Genomic DNA, 16,316 nt, shown 5'->3' with positions numbered 1-16,316 from the left:
GGTCCCCCACCTTGGTACTAACCGAGCGATAGGCAACTTAACTGCGCCGAGTTAGATGCATGTCACTATGAAGCTCTATTAGGACGGTCTACAAAGGAAATCTATAAATAGAACCAGCCGGTCCGTGCGTACAATTGTCTATGAACTCGCTCCTAAGAACGTCTTCCCCCTTGCCTTAGCAAGGGCTACAGAAACACTGACTAGCATCCATGAATAAGATACCCCTGGCATCCTCCATCCCTTCCACTCTCTGAGCTTAGTCTCCATCCCCTCCTCTTGATAGCCGCCGGTGGAAATGACAAGCGGCACAAAGGGTGCTCTTTCACCAATTGGTAGAGCGGTCACCTTTATCTGGGCTTGAGATTTGAGCACCTTCTTCATCCTTCTATTGATTTCCTCTACATACTTCCCGTCTTCCTCTGCACGTCTTATCTCCTCCTTCTCCGTCACCGTTCTACCACCTGCTTTAATAACATCCATGTGGGTTGGTGCACTAAGCGATATTACCTTGAGATCATACTCCTCCTCTACTAACGGACGCTCTAAATCATCTATAACTATCCTGATGTCATTCCTCCGGTTGCGTACTCTGGTAATGAAGGGTTCTATATGTACTGCCGAAGAGGGGATTGAGCGTAGACCAGCCGATAAATGGTGCTTTACTGATTCATGTCTTGAAAGTCGATAATCGTTCCTACCACCACACCACTCGTCATGCCCAACTGAGTTATCTAGGTGACATTTCCTACATCTTCCTGTGTATCCTGCAATTAAGGAGCGGTAGCACAGGTTGGCTTGTACAGCGGGATCGGGTATCGTGAACCTGGTGGCTGACGGGATAGCTGATAACCACTTTCTGCCTAAGAGAGAAGATGATTCGGCGATGATGACTCTATCGGAAAGGGATGACTCTGACATTATTTGTTTAAAAAGGATTGTTGAAGCGTCAGAGCACATGGCACTTTGGGATAGGACTTCTACCTTATCATCTAAGCCTGTTACTAGAGGTAAGAGTGTCTTGACAGCCAGCGAGGAGGCTGCTTTGTAGGCCAACGGAGCGTTGGTTTGGTGGGAATAAAGGCCAAGTCCATCCATCTTGACCGGTAAAGATTTGATGGCTCTATCTCTGAAAGCAGCTGAGGCTGGAGCTCTAACACCACGTATCCTATCCAGCCCCCCCCACAGTACCTCGTCTAGCCTCAGCCATAAGTCTTCTAGATCATCCGAATACAAAGATCGCATTAGATGTCGCAGCTTTTGTTGAGTGGATTGGCGAAGGATAAGGAGGGCATGTTGTCGAGGGAGTGTGAGTAGTCGGTCGATATCTTGCTCTACTTCATCTATCTTCTTCTCTAGGAAACTCCTTCTAGCTGTCTGAGATCCAACACAGGTACCAAGCAACTCTAAACCCCCTTCTTTAACTTCTTCAAGGCTGTATTGCTTGCATTTGTTGACGTTAAGTGTGAGTGGCGAATCCTCCCGACTAAAGAAGCCTACTGCCGTTTCTAACCCCTTATCATCCATCCCCAAGATAAAGATGTCGTCTAAGTACGCTAGTACTAGGTAGTTGTCGCCTAGAAGCTGTTGGAGTTCTTCGATCTTGTCCCGGAGAGCTACTGAGAAGAGGAACGGGCCCATCGGGTCACCTTGTCGTTGACCTTCCGCTGATAAGAGAGTGTATGTCTTGTTGTCAATATCAGAGTGGATGTACAAGGGTGTTGGGTTGTTGTATGACCATGTAGCTACTCGTTGGAAGTACGGAGCGTACTTATTGACAGCTGTATGAACTCTCCTCCGTTGAGAGGTGTTGAATGCGTTGGAAGCGTCCAGTGATACCACAAATTTGTAGGGGAATGCCGGATGATCATCCAAGGAGAACTGCACCGCTCTTGCTATAGGCTCTACACCACCTCTGGTTCCAACTCCAAATTGATGAGGTGACAACGAGCTGGGGTCGAAGTTGGTGGCAAAGATAGCTTTCATTGCTAAGCGATAGAACATTTCTCCAACAGCTATGGGTCGAACTCCTCCATCAGGTTTAGCCAATGGAGTCAGCCTTGCCGCACAGAGTAGTTCTTGACCGGTGGCAACCCCGTTTGCTATCTGAGCAGTGAGCGTGGATAGGAAGAGTTCAAACTGGGGATCCAGTACGGCAAGGTTGATGAGCTTGATTGACCAGCCTGAGGGTCCAGGAGATGTGCTGGGTGAGAAGGATTTTAGAGCTTTGGTGATATCGTCGCTCAGAGGTATAGCTGGTGAGACTGATTGACCTCTATGAGGCAGGTTGAAGGGGTTTGAAGGGCCAATTGGGTGCTTCTTTCTTAGATTTTCTACCACCTTCTCGTCTACCGGTGCTACCTCCGCCTCACTATTGAGAGTCCTCTCCGCTCTGCCAATGAGCCCTGCTTCTACTAGTTCCTTGGACCTAATTCTGCTACTCTTTGTACCTCCTTCCTTTGGTCTAACCTCTGGCCAGGCTACATCGGGGTATGCGACGAGGCGTTCTACTACATTCTTATAACCGTTGCGCATCTCCGGTACTAGACCAACCTTAACAAGAGCTAGAATATCCATTAGTGCTTTTGTTGTCGGCGTTTCATTGTATTTTGCTGCAAGTTGGGAGGCTTTGTCGACAAAGGGGCGGACTAGTGAGGGATGGAGATGCTTTATTGAACCAGGAAGGGGTACTAGATCCTTAAGATTGCGGTGCTGTGTGGTTGGTGGCAACACAGTTGGGGCTGGTCTAGGCTGCTGCATTGGCTCCGGGGCTGGCTGTAGTGCTGGTTGGTGTAACCTTCTCTGAGCAGTGCTAGGTGATGGTTCAGGTGAGGGAGCTCTGGTTGTCTGAAGGGCTGGAGGTGTTGGTAGAGCGGTTGGTGTTGCCAAGGGAGTATAAGGGCTGTTCATAGAGGTGGTCGATCTTAAAGGGCTTGGTCTGACAGGAGTCAAAGTTGCTGGCTGGCTTGGGCGAACAGATCCTGTTGATGCCGACTTTCTGATTGGTATAGTCTTCTTTGCGCTTAGCTGGTCCATTGTCCTTTGCCCCGACCTTATAGCTCTCTTCTCCTCTTGTATTCTAGGACAATCTTTGTCATGTGCTGATTTCCCAGCTGGGGTGGGCTTGGTGACTGTGTTGCATTTTGGGCAGATGGAAACCGAACCTGGTGGGAAGTCAGTGAGGAGGAAGTGTTGTACCTTGTGACTGCGACGAAGATGCTGTAGGATATCCTTGCCATTGAAGGTGGAGCAGGCTGGGCAGGTTGTCGGGAGAGGTATTATTGGAGGTCCTCTAAGAGCAGGATTAGTAGGAGGAGGCTGATTCTGTTGCTCTTGGAGGCGTGGTGAGGTTCTCCTTGTCACCCTTGTAGGTCCTTTGCCATTGTCGTTGGGCCTTTGCTGTGATTCCTGGCTGTTTCCTCCAAATACTGCCCCAGGCTTAGGTCTAGTGCTTCTGTTATTTGAAGAGGATGTAGTTGCAAGGTAGCCAGGCGAAGTGTAAGGTGGAGGTTGTTCACTCATGTTGTATCTCGTGCGGCACCCGCCGAGCTGTAGAATTAGCCTTAGATCCTGCGGCTTGGCCGTAGTATTACTATGAGAAAGCCGTAGATTCTACGGCTGGCCGTAGAAGAGCGGTGGTTGCCGACGAGATAGGTGGAGGTGAGGGTGGAGGTTGTCCGCTTAGTTGATTGATGATCTACGTTGAATGATGGTAAACAATCAATATTTTGTCGGACTTGACGCACAGGCCTCTACTAAAATCTCAGTGATGGCGAAGAGGAAGGTTCTGATAATGATAAGGGCGACGGAATTTTTACGAGGGATAGAAGAGCTATAGTAGAGACTGTGTACCAAGTTTGGTGGAGATTGGTGGAGATTTGAGGTCAAGGAAGCTGAAAGCGCGTTGAAAGTTGCTGAAATTTGCTGAGAAAAGATGGATTTTCTTGCTGATGACGCCGAAGGCGTTGTTGGTGACGACGGGGGCCACCCCCAACAATTCTGACCAGATATTCGTGATCAGCGACCTTGAATTAGTCTAGCTGGTGATTTACTGCGCCGAGCAGACGAGAGGCGGTGTTTTATACCTTCTATGGCCGTAGATGAGATATAATGTCAAACGTGTACTCTATATACTACAAAAACATGGGTGACTAACCCAAAGGACGCATCACTGTATGTGTGCTATGTGTGTGTTTTCATGTTCCTGAGCAAAGTTAGCTCCTGCGTACATCCTTTGATGGTTCCTGAGGGTCCAGCTTTTAAGGTGAAATAGTTGTTGTCCCGAATAAAGAGAGCTGGATTCGCTGAGGTATGGGGAATATCAAAGGTAATATGAACAAAAGATGCATATGACAACATGTTTGAGCTTTGAAATATGAAAGGATAATAAATACGTCAGACATCGATGATACGAAAACCCACATTACCTGAATGGAGAAGCGAATCGAGGAGGGTTTTCGACTAATTACGATGTTAGATGTATAGGTTTTTTAATAGAAAGATGGGATATCACATATGTCATGAAGCTCAAAATTGTATTTGGTTTGCAGAGGTAGCGCACAATCGGTTTGATCTTCTTTGTTATAGCAAGCTGCGTACACAACAATCTATCAGGTGAAATGCCAAAATCGAAAACCTATACATGTCTCAAAGGGACTACGGCATTTATCAACTCGATTATCTGAAGCTCTATACGTAATCTGATCGTTATCTGAGATGTACTGTATGTCCAAATTGTTCTCTACTCGATTCGCCTCGAAAGTACCTGACTTCACCGCCCAAGTCTTTTATCAATCTTCTTCCAGCATCAATTTCCTTCCGAGCGGAATATAAGCTATTTGATAATTGAGTTAACTCAATTCCATCTTTGAATGATTCATTGCCATAAGTATTTAAAGCTGATCGTTGAGCTTTCAACTGTGATTTCAATTTATGAATGTCAGCTGATTGTAAAGTTTGTTGATGACGTAAATCATTCATTATCATCCAATTTTCATTAGATTTGTCAATTGACTCCTCATTAAGTTGAGATAAAACAGAATTTGTATTCTCCAATGTGGAAATCCGACTTTTGAACCTATTTGATATTTCAATCTGGTTAGACAATTCAGTTTCTAAAGTTTTGATCTGTTCTTCGAATGTGCTGACATCTAGTCTTAATGCTGAATTTTCTAATTCAGATTCCAAGAAATCTCGACTAATTTGATTGTGGTCTTGCCTAAATTCCCATTGTTGAGAAGCTGATGTAGTGGCCAATGCTTGATTTGTCTTAAACAGAGTTTGATTAGTATTGTAAAGACTTTCAATGGTTGAGTCTCGAGTTTCGGTTTGTTATCGCGGAGCGCTATCAAGTTCATGCTCAAAATAATTCGGTTCTTGCATTGAATGATTGTCAAATCTAGTATCATAATAATTTCTTGGGTCATTGTTATCCTTTGGTTCGTAATCCCCAGCATATGAATTATACTTAGATGGGATTTCACCAAGTTGAGTTGAGCCGTCAGCTGATTGATCATCATCAGATATTACGCTACAATGGCTTTGAGCACCATTGACAGGGAATGTAGGTGCTCTTTCGATAATATTGAAGAAATGACCCGCCTTCTCAGGAACATACTCGTTCTTGATGATTTGATGGAGTTTGTCTTTAAGAGATTGTCTTTGTGAAGTTGATGATGTGGAAGATGCTGAAGTGGGCCCAGATAGCTCAACAGCTGGCGGTGGTAAGAAAATAGAATCTCCGCCATCTCCGTTGCGACCTTTCAAACTAGGCTTAGCAGGGGGAGTATACAACATTTGGGAATCTCCGTTAGAAGTTGTGGCAACTTTGGAGGCATTCATGGAGGAAGATGATGACATTGTTTCTTCTGAGTATAGATATTGCAACGAGTAAAGCTAGATTAAGGGGAAAAAGTGGGTTTCAGGTAAGTGTATTTTGAGCGGATTGTGCTGTGGGGAAGAGGAACAGATATGAGATGTGTTGAAGAAGAAGAATGAGGAAATACGAAAACATTGCGGTGAAGAGACTGATTTATATAGTCAGAAAGTCCCACAAATACTAGCAAATCCATTTTTATCCATTTCGATGTCAGAAATATGGTCAATAAAGGATCCGAAAGGGATGAAAGGTCGGAAGCTGTTGCAATTGCATTCAAACGTGTTTGATCCGTTCGAGAAGCTGATACTCTAGCATAAAGGAGAAAGTCAAGCACTCGAATGACATAATAGGGTGAAAGGAGAATATGCTATACGTTAGCAGTTCGAGGGGATGACATAAAGATTCGTTTGCATGAGTTTTCGATTAAGAACATACGTGTGCCCGCAAACATTTTGATCATCCATTAACAGTCTTTCCTTTTTGATTTTTGAAACAGTTGACATACTGTAATGCCAATCGTGTTCTGCTCAACACGTTGATTGAGGAGGATGGCCTCCTAACGAGTACCGATGGCGCCTGCACCACCTCCACCTCCGCCAAAGAGCGATCCCATTAGGTTCTGTAAAAGATCATTACCACCTGCACCTCTTGGTGGTGGTATCTTGAATACTTCCGTTGAAATTTGCATAAGGACCTACGGGAAACAGTCAGTAAATTCCAGAACAAGTTTCCCGACTGATGAGTCAAACCTTGTAAAAACTCACTTCTTGTACTTCTTTTTGAGCCAAAACACCATTAGTACCAGAATTTCTACTATATCTTCTACATAAACCTTCCCATTCTTTTGAAATACCACCATCCATACCTCTAGCTGTTATACCACTTACACCAGGAGCAGGAGCACGTTGTACAGTAATCAAAGCTAGTTGTAAGAAGTTTAATGTTGGTGAAGAGGTTAAATGAATTTCGTTTAATGAATATGATGTTTGTGAAGGTAATGTGGTGTTGAAATTTGATTGATAAGAAGATGAAGATAGTAAAGATAGGAATTGAGTGAGGAATGTTAAGGCTGGTAAGATTGATGGAGGTGATTGAGCGAGGAATCTGGTAATAACGAATATCCACGTTTGAGCATTGTCATTGAATCAGACCGTCAGAGAGATTATCAACACTCACGGCAATGTCCCTCGTACAGCATAAGGTCCTGGATCAAGTTGACCTTTCTCTGACCTGAACATTGAACGGCGTCAGCTGTCATGTCGAAGAACAAATAGATGTGAAAGCTAAGCTTACCATTCAAACATCATTTGCGCCAGTGTTTGAGCTGCATCTCGTTTACCAGAAGCGAGAAGATGTCGTTCTGCAAGCGGGAAAGCGCGGTCTATGGTAGGTAACAAGTGACGATGGTTAGTCGATGTATACAGATCTGAGCTCTTGATTGAGACGAAATGTATACAATTGCATTACCCCGCTGAATTGAAATCTAACTTACCTTTGTAGTACAATTCACCGATATATTGATGTAAATTCGGATCACCAGTAGGACATTCTCCAAATTGTTGAGACCACTTTATAGCTGAATCAGCTAACTTCTTTCTCCAAGGTCCTGATGTAGGTGTTAAAGCTAAAAGTTGGGTTATCGAAGCTAAAAAATGGGATATAAGATGAGAGATCAGTGTGTGACTAATTATTATACAGCATTGCAAGTAGCTGTTCCAACAACAGTGACCTCCGTTGTTGAGGACACGATGAGAGGAATGTTGATATTGAGATAATAAACAAGGTTTTGGCGTAAACAATTGGAAACTTACCTCTAGATTTCTCATCAACCTGAATTTCACCTTCACTCATAACCTGAATCATCCTCACACCTAATTCAACACCACTTGAACCTTCATTAATCTTTAACAATTCTTTACTTGTTTGAAATAAAATTTCTACTGCTAACACATGATGATTGGAATGAACTAATCTAGCTGTTGTAGTTAAACATTTTTGATGTGCTGAATAGGCATTAGGTAATAATGACAAGATAGGTGGAAGTAAGGATTCTAATTTTGGTTCTTTGATTGGTCTAGGAGGCATCTTTTCTTTCGTGTTCTGTTGTATGAGGATTTGTAAGGTGTGTCGCAGATATAGGACTGCTCTCGGTCAAACTATTGGGGGCCAAAAAAAAAGTGAGATGGACAAGATGAATGGTAAATGAAAGGAGAACAAAAGTACGAAATGCAGAAGTCATAAGCTATAATTCAATATATAGAGCGAGGAATGCGATTACTATATGACGCGACACTCGCGTGGCAGTGCTGTAGATACCGAAGGATGAAAAGGCAGGCTTGAAATTGCAATTATTTCAACATAGCAAGTTCAGAAAGTACGCAAGCTGGATTCTGAAATGCGGGTAAGAATCATGTATCAAGCATGGGAAAATCTCACATCAAGCGGAAATATCTATAAAGAAAAAAAGAAACCGTTAAAACGAAGGAAATGAGTGAAATTTATTCTATAAATTGTGGAAGCTCGAGCCTCGCCATCAAAATGTACCGTCTCCTTGGTCCCTCCAAACCTCTTTCCACTCAACGAAGTCTATACAGTTTCGATACCTTCGTATTCACTGAAATGTAGTGATATATCATTAGCTAGATTCGCTCCGGGTATATGAAATAGGACTTACGACTCTACTCCTGGTTCTAGTAAACCAGCATGAGCGCCAATCAAACAACCTGAACTTCCTACAAGCCAGAAAAATGTTGAAATAGGTGCAGCGAGCCAGAGAAGGGGAATGCCTGAAAAGTTGAATCATTAGCTAATTGCTGAAATACTTTCGTAAAGCGCTAGCCGACATACCAATAACGAAAAGACCAATGTAGAGGTTTTGAGGTGTGATGACTTTACCGTTGAATTCTATAGGTTCTGGGACTATATTAGTAGGAGATGATGTCAGCTCCCTATCATTCTGAGGGGGCGAGGATATTTCCTAGCTCAATGCGCCTGAACGGGACATACCAAATCTGTTGATAGAGAGGAAACCACCAATCAAGAAACCTAAAGCAACCAGTAAAAGTGGGTTTGAGATAAGACTGTATACTGCAAGAAGGGCTACTACGATAGCATAATTGGCTGAGAAATATCGGCTACGTGCAACGAAAGAGTATCAGCTTTTTGCCCAAACATATATCTGATGTAGAGATATATCCGACATGCAATGATCTTTGCCTGAATTGCCTAAAGAAGGGCTTCTACACTGTCAAGAGATGTTGTATATGTACTTACACGTTATAATTAGCTCTTTTGAGGTATTCTTGCATATCCTTAGGTCTTGAAACACGTTGATAATCGAAGAATTCTCCTGGATGTCTCAATGATGAGAGTCTAGTATCTTTAAGTGATCTAGCATATTCACTAAGGTTATTGACGTGACCTAAGACTTCCATTATGTTGATGTAAAGTGATTTATTGATGAGGTATATAAAATGAGCGTGATGTACTGTTGGTTATATGGGTATATATGTTTTGGAGATGATCAACGAACAAGGATGGAAGAGAAATAAAATAATTCTCATGAAATTCTCGATACAATATTGAATTAATATCTAGCCAGCGCGACGGCAAAAGAACGAAAACAGCAAAACAGCAAAACAATACACAGCAAAAAGACGGTTTATTTCACAGCAGATCTTCCTTTCCACGTGGTTTAAGGTTACATCTTTACCCTGATTTTTACTGATATGATGACTTCACCGCAAAGCAAAGAATAATAAAATCGAACTGAAATTTCCATGAAATCGGTAAACTGCATGAACGATTACAAACTATTCATATATAATTTACATTGCAATTGTTCAGTGAGCGAGTCGTGTGACTGATCATTATTGAAGCTCAAATATACTAGGATGGATCAGCTATTATTAGCTCAACAACAGGTAAATAATTTATTAGACTCTATAAACAAATTTATTGAAGAAGAAAGTGAAAATGCGATATATAAATCACCTATAATAGATTGGAATCATCCTTTAACATATAATCAATCAAGTATAATTGGTATCAAAAAATTTAAATTATCAATAGAAAATGAAAAAGATTATATAGAAAGTTTGATTAATTCTGAAATACCACCAAGAAGTAATGAAAATATATCAAGTAATATACCTAATTTATTAGGAATTTGGGAACAAGTTAAATTTTCTAAATGGCCTATAATTAGTATTTCACAAATTTTAGATTATAATGATTTTAATAATATACATAGAAAAGGAACCTCATCAGGAAGAAGTAAAAGGAAACAAAGAAATGGTACACCACAAAAAAATCAAATTAAAATTGATTTAATTGAAAATTCTGGTCAAACTTGGGTTAAAGTTAATACGTGAGTAAGTGAAGATCCTACTATATGTATGTCATACTGTGTAATTTTGGTCTTTAAGGATATAGAGTACTGATATAACTTTTTATTTATCTCATATATATTTCTAGTATGAAGGAATCTCGTCTTATGGCTGAATTTCGTGAACAAGACTCATACATAAATTCTGATTATGAATCAGATTCATCCGTATCTTTTTCAAAGGCAGGACCATCAAAACCTCGGACGATCACATTGACTAATTCAGCTATTGAACAAGCCAAGCTGTTAGCTAAAGCAGCAGAATCATATCCTAGGATAAAAGGATTTCCATCACCAAAAATACGATATGTTCTAAATCGATTAGAAGAGAATCCGGTCAATGGATATTCTGATCCTAGGGTTAAATCAACGTTCCAAGCTATTAGAGATTTAGGTGTTGAGTTGGTATTAGCAGATCATAAACGTATAATACCAAATAACAGACCGAAAAGAAAGGAATTGAAACCAAGTAAAAATATATTACTGGATTTGTCAGTTTTGGTTGCATTATGTTGTGATTCAACACATTTAGAATTACCTAAAAGCGTTTCAGACTTAGAATCTAGATTTAGATGTTTACAGATAAATTCCATTAATGAAGAATTAGAATTATCACCACATATACCTGTAACGAAAGATTTAAGAGATCAATTAGAATGGGAAATGAAACATCCATTAATCCAAGAATTATTAGATCGTTTATCGCCTTTAAATGAGAATATTATTCAATTTTGGGTAACAGATGAAGTTAAAAATAGATTACCTAATATAATTGATATAATAGGTGGTGAAAATGAAAAACGTAGAGCTCATATAATGTTTAGTAGTAGTAACAGTAGTAATTCTGATGATGATGATGATGAAGATTTTTGGCAAGGAAGTAGATGGAAAGGTAAATCAGGTATTTTAACAAATTTGAAAATTAATATATTACCAAAAGAATATGATGGTTCAACATGTCAAATTAATAGTAAAAATGTAAATACAGCATTCAAGAAAGGTTTCGTTTCTGTTGTCAAACAAATGTTAGAAATTGTTGAAATTCAATCTGATCCCTCTGCTTTGAGGAAACATAAAGAAGAACAAGCTAATAAACTCAATGATGTTAACGATGAAGGAAAGAAAGAGAAATTTAAAGATACTAAAAGAAGATCAAAGTTACTAAAATCGAATCCCAATATAACAAAAGGTATAAATATAGAATCAAAATTACCTTCTTCACATACGTTAAAAACTTTTTTAGTTGGTTTGGAATTAGGTTATACGATATTAACTAATAATAGAGGTTCAGTAGGGAAGATTTTAAGAGAAATGAATATTGATAATGGTTTAGGCTTAGGTTTAGGCTTAAATTCAAATCCAGGTAACTCATGTAACCCATCTGTGTATGGTGATGGTACAAATCATGATGAGAACGAGATAAAAGAAGACGATAAAGTAGAAATTTGGGTAGTCAATCCATCATCTTTAAGTGAATGGAGAAGAAAAGAAGTTGAAATGAAAAATAAAAAATTGAAAGAATATTTAAGTAATCCAAATAATGAACAGTCATACAAAGATTGGTTAATAGATAACGCAGATTCAGATGAACATACATATGGTCAGAATACTATAACGGTAAATCAAGAAGGAACCGGTAGAACTTATAATAAACCAAAAGCATAATATCATAATGTAGACAAGATTACCATGACACCCTGCTTTCAATTTTTCGGATGAAATACAACATAACCCATTTATGTAAATGAATTAATACCATGCACATGATATACCCATGATCAATGATACTAGAGACCTGTTACAATCCGTTCTCGTAGTAACGTGTGATATACAGAACAAGGATGATTATCTGGATTTGAATAGCTTGTAGACACATCTCGGCCTCATCTTTCTGAATGATGATGGTATGGCTGATAAGCATAGGATGAGCATGAGATGGAGGTAGTGGGTGTCGAGTTCGGCAAATGCTTGCTTAACGTCGTTACTAATCTTATGCATTCCTTATCAGTATCGGTATAATATGCTATGTGGTGCATGTAACAGCTGGACGATATCGAAAACGTGCTTTGCTTATCTATTTATATCAATATGCAATATATACGTGTTCTTATCGTCATCGTTGACAGCTGTATCAAGAAGAATAAGCCACAATCATCATAGCTGTACTGCACGCATATACGTACAGAACATATAATCAATTTGTAAAAATGCATAACGGAATAGCTTCACACATCATTGTTATCAATACTGAGCTTTATCGGCACTGGCTTTTTTTCCCGCTTGAAAAGCCACTTCCGTTATCATCTGGTCATCCCGTTACATCAAATTAGTGCGTGACTACCTCATTAGTCCACATGGGTATGGTAAAAACACTAAGGAATTTACGGCATATGATTTCCAAGCCCATTGAGGTATGAGGATCGCAGCTACTCGAGATTGTGTACTGTATCTATCAACATGCTCACATGTATCAATAAAGTCAACTATGAGTATCGTACTCTCACTACGGAACGGTTATTCGGGTTCGGATTGTGAGGATGGCTAAGTGAAATTGCTGGTACTCGTATCATACGCATCGTTATTTCAAAGACAAATTGCATCATCACAAAACATTGAACGGATACCGATTGGATCCCTTTTACACATAACATCAACTATACCGGCTCTTCAAGACATTCCCTCACCACCGTTCTTCATTCGAGACTTCCATTATGTATATGGACTTCTCTAGAGAATAACATACCGCACTTGTAGGTTGTGAAGCCCAAAAAGATACCAAATCGAGAATCCGGTCTAACCAAAATCGATGAATCAGGAACCACATAATATCCGTAGAACAGGTACTGTCCATTTTTTATTAGCGCAAGGACCTTTCTCTTGCAATTGTGGACGTAAACGCTAAGACTAGCAGTATACAAGTAATTATGTCGATCAATTCGGTTCAAATAATTGAACTAATTATACGCAAGGTTCAAAGATAAGTAAGGTAATGAATGATAAAGTAAAATAATTCTAGTTTCTCGCTTTAACAGTTAAAAGAATAAGACATCAAGAGAGATGTGTTTTTCAGAAACATTCTCCCAAGTCTAAGCTAGAAGTTAAAAGTTCCATGTAAAGATAGCGCGACTTGAAGGGGATCTGTGTTTTGAAGCGATTAGCGTAACTTTGTATTTGATTGATTCCCATACAAGCATCCTTTGATTGATTACCTCTAAGTTTTGATGTGCACAGATGCATCACCCCGTATTACATTTAAAGCAAAAAAGATCAGCAGTACAAAATACTCCTTTCGCGCTAGATTGGATCCTTTCGATTGATCGATTGATTTGAAAAGGAGGTTTCGTGTCTCGCACCAAAGCAATCCGATCCGCTTCCATCTGCTAATCCTTGTTAAAAGACAGTGAGACTGACTGATTGACGGATTATCGAATCCAATTAATCCATCAAACCATCACCAATCCATCAATACATCAATTCATCGGACGATACGATCAGGTTATAATGATAGAATGAAAGGTAAGAGGTTAAACCGAATAAATCGGATTCAAACGGATGTAAACACGGTATTTCGTAAACTTGCACACTCGAGTAACTCTTCTTTCTTCTGCGCCGCAGGAAAGTACGACAATACAGTGTGGCTGCCGTTCAAAAAAAAAAATGCACCACTCTTTGTTGAACCGAAATATATAACCTCACATACTTTCTGAATGATGTGAGATTTCTATGGTATGTATTCCAGCTAGAAAAAAGGCTTGTTTACGAGAATATTTACTGTACTGTATAAATTATTTACCTTGACAGAAAGAATAAGGAAAGAATTGCCTGAATCGGTGGGGAAAATGTCAGATTGTTTCATCGGGAGCTTAATTTTTCTATGATGTTATATATTATGATAATACCGAGTACTTTTCGGTAAATTATCTTTTTGTGCTTGGACATTTTACCCTTTCTTACTTAGAACATTTGGGTTTTTTTTCCCTTAAACCTTCCGGCCCATGATAGGCTTCAAATTTTACATAAACCCTAAATCAAATAGGGAAAAATGATGTAAGATATCTTCCATTCTGTTTCTGTTTTCCCTTAAACACGCGATAGATCGCATTATAGCGCTAACAACTTTGATCAAATTGATCGGTCCAGAGCAAACTTTAGATCGACAAAATTTAGTTTTTTTCTTACCTGTACACTTTAAAGGGATAGAAAAAAGGCAGAGGAAACAAAGAAAGGATACTTTTAGGGACGCGGTTCGGCCCTGCGGTAACTGTAACTCGTAACTGTGATTGTTGAACAAGGCACAAGCTGAGATAAGTAAGAAGAAAAAAGAAATGAAATGAAAAACTTAGTTGATTTTGAATTATGAGCAAAAAAATTAGAAAATAACATAATTCCTTTCCGTACCATTACCGTACCACCACCACAACGTGTTCAGTGGTGGTGTGCAGCTGGAATATTATCAAATTCTGCATTCCACAAGTCTGCATTTTCATCATTAACTGCATAACCCCAGTGTATACCGTACAATACATCTTCAACAATCCTTATCAAACGTTAAGACATCTCATCTCTCTATATCTCGCTTTCCCATCGTCTCAATCCTATCAAAATCATCTTTAGAGTCACAATAGACTTTCTATTCAATACTTCTGTTTTCTATTCCATCATATTCTCTTCCATCGGTATATCTATTTTATCATCACATCATATAAGCAACTTCCTCCGGTGTCACCTATATATTCATCATCATCTACTAAACATACAATCTCAATCTCAGACAAGGGAAAATCAACTTATCCCAATCTTTCGGTTCTCAAGATAAAACAAACGAAATAGAAATAGAAAGCTTAAAATAGTTTAGAATCAATAGAAGAACGTCCCACTTTCAATTCAAATTAGAATCAAAAAAGATCTACCTACCTTACGCACTTTTTTTTTCTGTTTCCCCAACTTACACCTATTCAATCATTCCGCAAGTTCCACTAGATATACAACAATAGATCGACGGAATAACAGGACTGTCTAGTCAGTTGAAGAGAGACATCAATTTTTCGATATAGCACTATATATGTATATATATATACATTCGTATAATCAACTTGTTCACCAGTCATTTTTAGCATCATATCACGAAAAATCTCACCACTATTGATTCAACTTGATACCAACTCACTAGCACAATACACCATCAGTAATAACTTCAATCACTTCAGCATTCACAATCATTTCTGTCTAATTTAGATAATTCCAGACAAAATAAACACATAAAAAGTGGTGATGAAAACATAACGATCTGAAGGGAATCAAAGATCATAGGTCATAGGTTATTCATTCATTGAATACTCCCATCGTATCTATATATATAAAGAATCTAGACTTGATTTTGCTTTCCCATCGTCCAAAAAAGTCTGAAATCATACATATAAAAGAATCACCCTTCCCGAATCTATTTTTTTCTCTTTTTTCACCTGCTGCTACTCCCTCGTGTCTCGTTCTTTTTATAGAGAACTTCCCGCATTAAAATTCCCTTATCAACGTAATATCCGACATCATCGTCCCTTTATCCCTTATCATTACGATTCCAACCAACTCTCTTTATCGCATACATACATCGACGAATCCATAAAAAGCAAAAGTAGAAAAAATAAAAACGACATTATCATCACCATACATACATACATAGATACATACATAGAAATTACACCTAGTCGTACAGCCAACACGGGTTTTGGCTTTTTTGATCTTTTCAAGATAACGTTATTCTGACACCATTGTCAGAAAGATATCAAACGTTTCAAAATCCCGTATCACATTCACTTATAAAGACCTGTCAAATCTATTTGATTACCATAATAATCATACCTACTTCTAGTTATCTTTTCTCAACTCATTGTCTTGGCTACATTTCACATAAAACGTTGATCTGTCTTGATACCTTCGTGTATTTTGGATCTGCGACACGGTGAATCGGCAAAAATCTGGACCACACGATACAAGTGAAACAACCGGTCTACACTTTCCCCAATTGCACCATCGGTCTTCATCATTCTGTGAAACTAT

At 39.3% G+C, this 16,316-nt stretch overlaps 4 protein-coding genes across 4 annotated transcripts; 1 reads left to right on the top strand and 3 right to left on the bottom strand.

Annotated features, from left to right (window-relative positions):
* Positions 1 to 4,704: 4,704 nt before the first annotated feature.
* L201_007230 (uncharacterized protein) lies at positions 4,705 to 5,856 on the bottom strand (the record flags this gene model as incomplete). The annotated part of the gene is made up of 2 exons (XM_066222941.1): positions 4,705 to 5,265; positions 5,554 to 5,856. The coding sequence occupies 2 exons, from the start codon at positions 5,854 to 5,856 to the stop codon at positions 4,705 to 4,707; spliced, it is 864 nt and encodes a 287-aa protein (XP_066079038.1).
* A 575-nt stretch (positions 5,857 to 6,431) lies between these two features.
* On the bottom strand, positions 6,432 to 7,960 carry L201_007229 (uncharacterized protein; the record flags this gene model as incomplete). Its single annotated transcript, XM_066222940.1, has 6 exons — positions 6,432 to 6,569; positions 6,640 to 6,979; positions 7,052 to 7,105; positions 7,169 to 7,256; positions 7,368 to 7,520; positions 7,687 to 7,960. 6 exons carry the CDS (start codon positions 7,958 to 7,960, stop codon positions 6,432 to 6,434), a joined length of 1,047 nt encoding a protein of 348 aa, XP_066079037.1.
* Positions 7,961 to 8,461: 501 nt separating this feature from the next.
* L201_007228 (uncharacterized protein) lies at positions 8,462 to 9,309 on the bottom strand (the record flags this gene model as incomplete). Its single annotated transcript, XM_066222939.1, has 5 exons — positions 8,462 to 8,489; positions 8,550 to 8,661; positions 8,723 to 8,794; positions 8,882 to 9,009; positions 9,149 to 9,309. The coding sequence occupies 5 exons, from the start codon at positions 9,307 to 9,309 to the stop codon at positions 8,462 to 8,464; spliced, it is 501 nt and encodes a 166-aa protein (XP_066079036.1).
* Positions 9,310 to 9,768: 459 nt separating this feature from the next.
* On the top strand, positions 9,769 to 11,927 carry L201_007227 (uncharacterized protein; the record flags this gene model as incomplete). The annotated part of the gene is made up of 2 exons (XM_066222938.1): positions 9,769 to 10,244; positions 10,352 to 11,927. 2 exons carry the CDS (start codon positions 9,769 to 9,771, stop codon positions 11,925 to 11,927), a joined length of 2,052 nt encoding a protein of 683 aa, XP_066079035.1.
* Positions 11,928 to 16,316: the final 4,389 nt, after the last annotated feature.

The sequence above is a fragment of the Kwoniella dendrophila genome, chromosome 10 (genome assembly GCF_036810415.1).
Source record: "Kwoniella dendrophila CBS 6074 chromosome 10, complete sequence".
In the NCBI taxonomy this organism is placed as follows: domain Eukaryota; kingdom Fungi; phylum Basidiomycota; class Tremellomycetes; order Tremellales; family Cryptococcaceae; genus Kwoniella; species Kwoniella dendrophila.
This window is presented reverse-complemented; position numbering and strand designations above follow the sequence as displayed.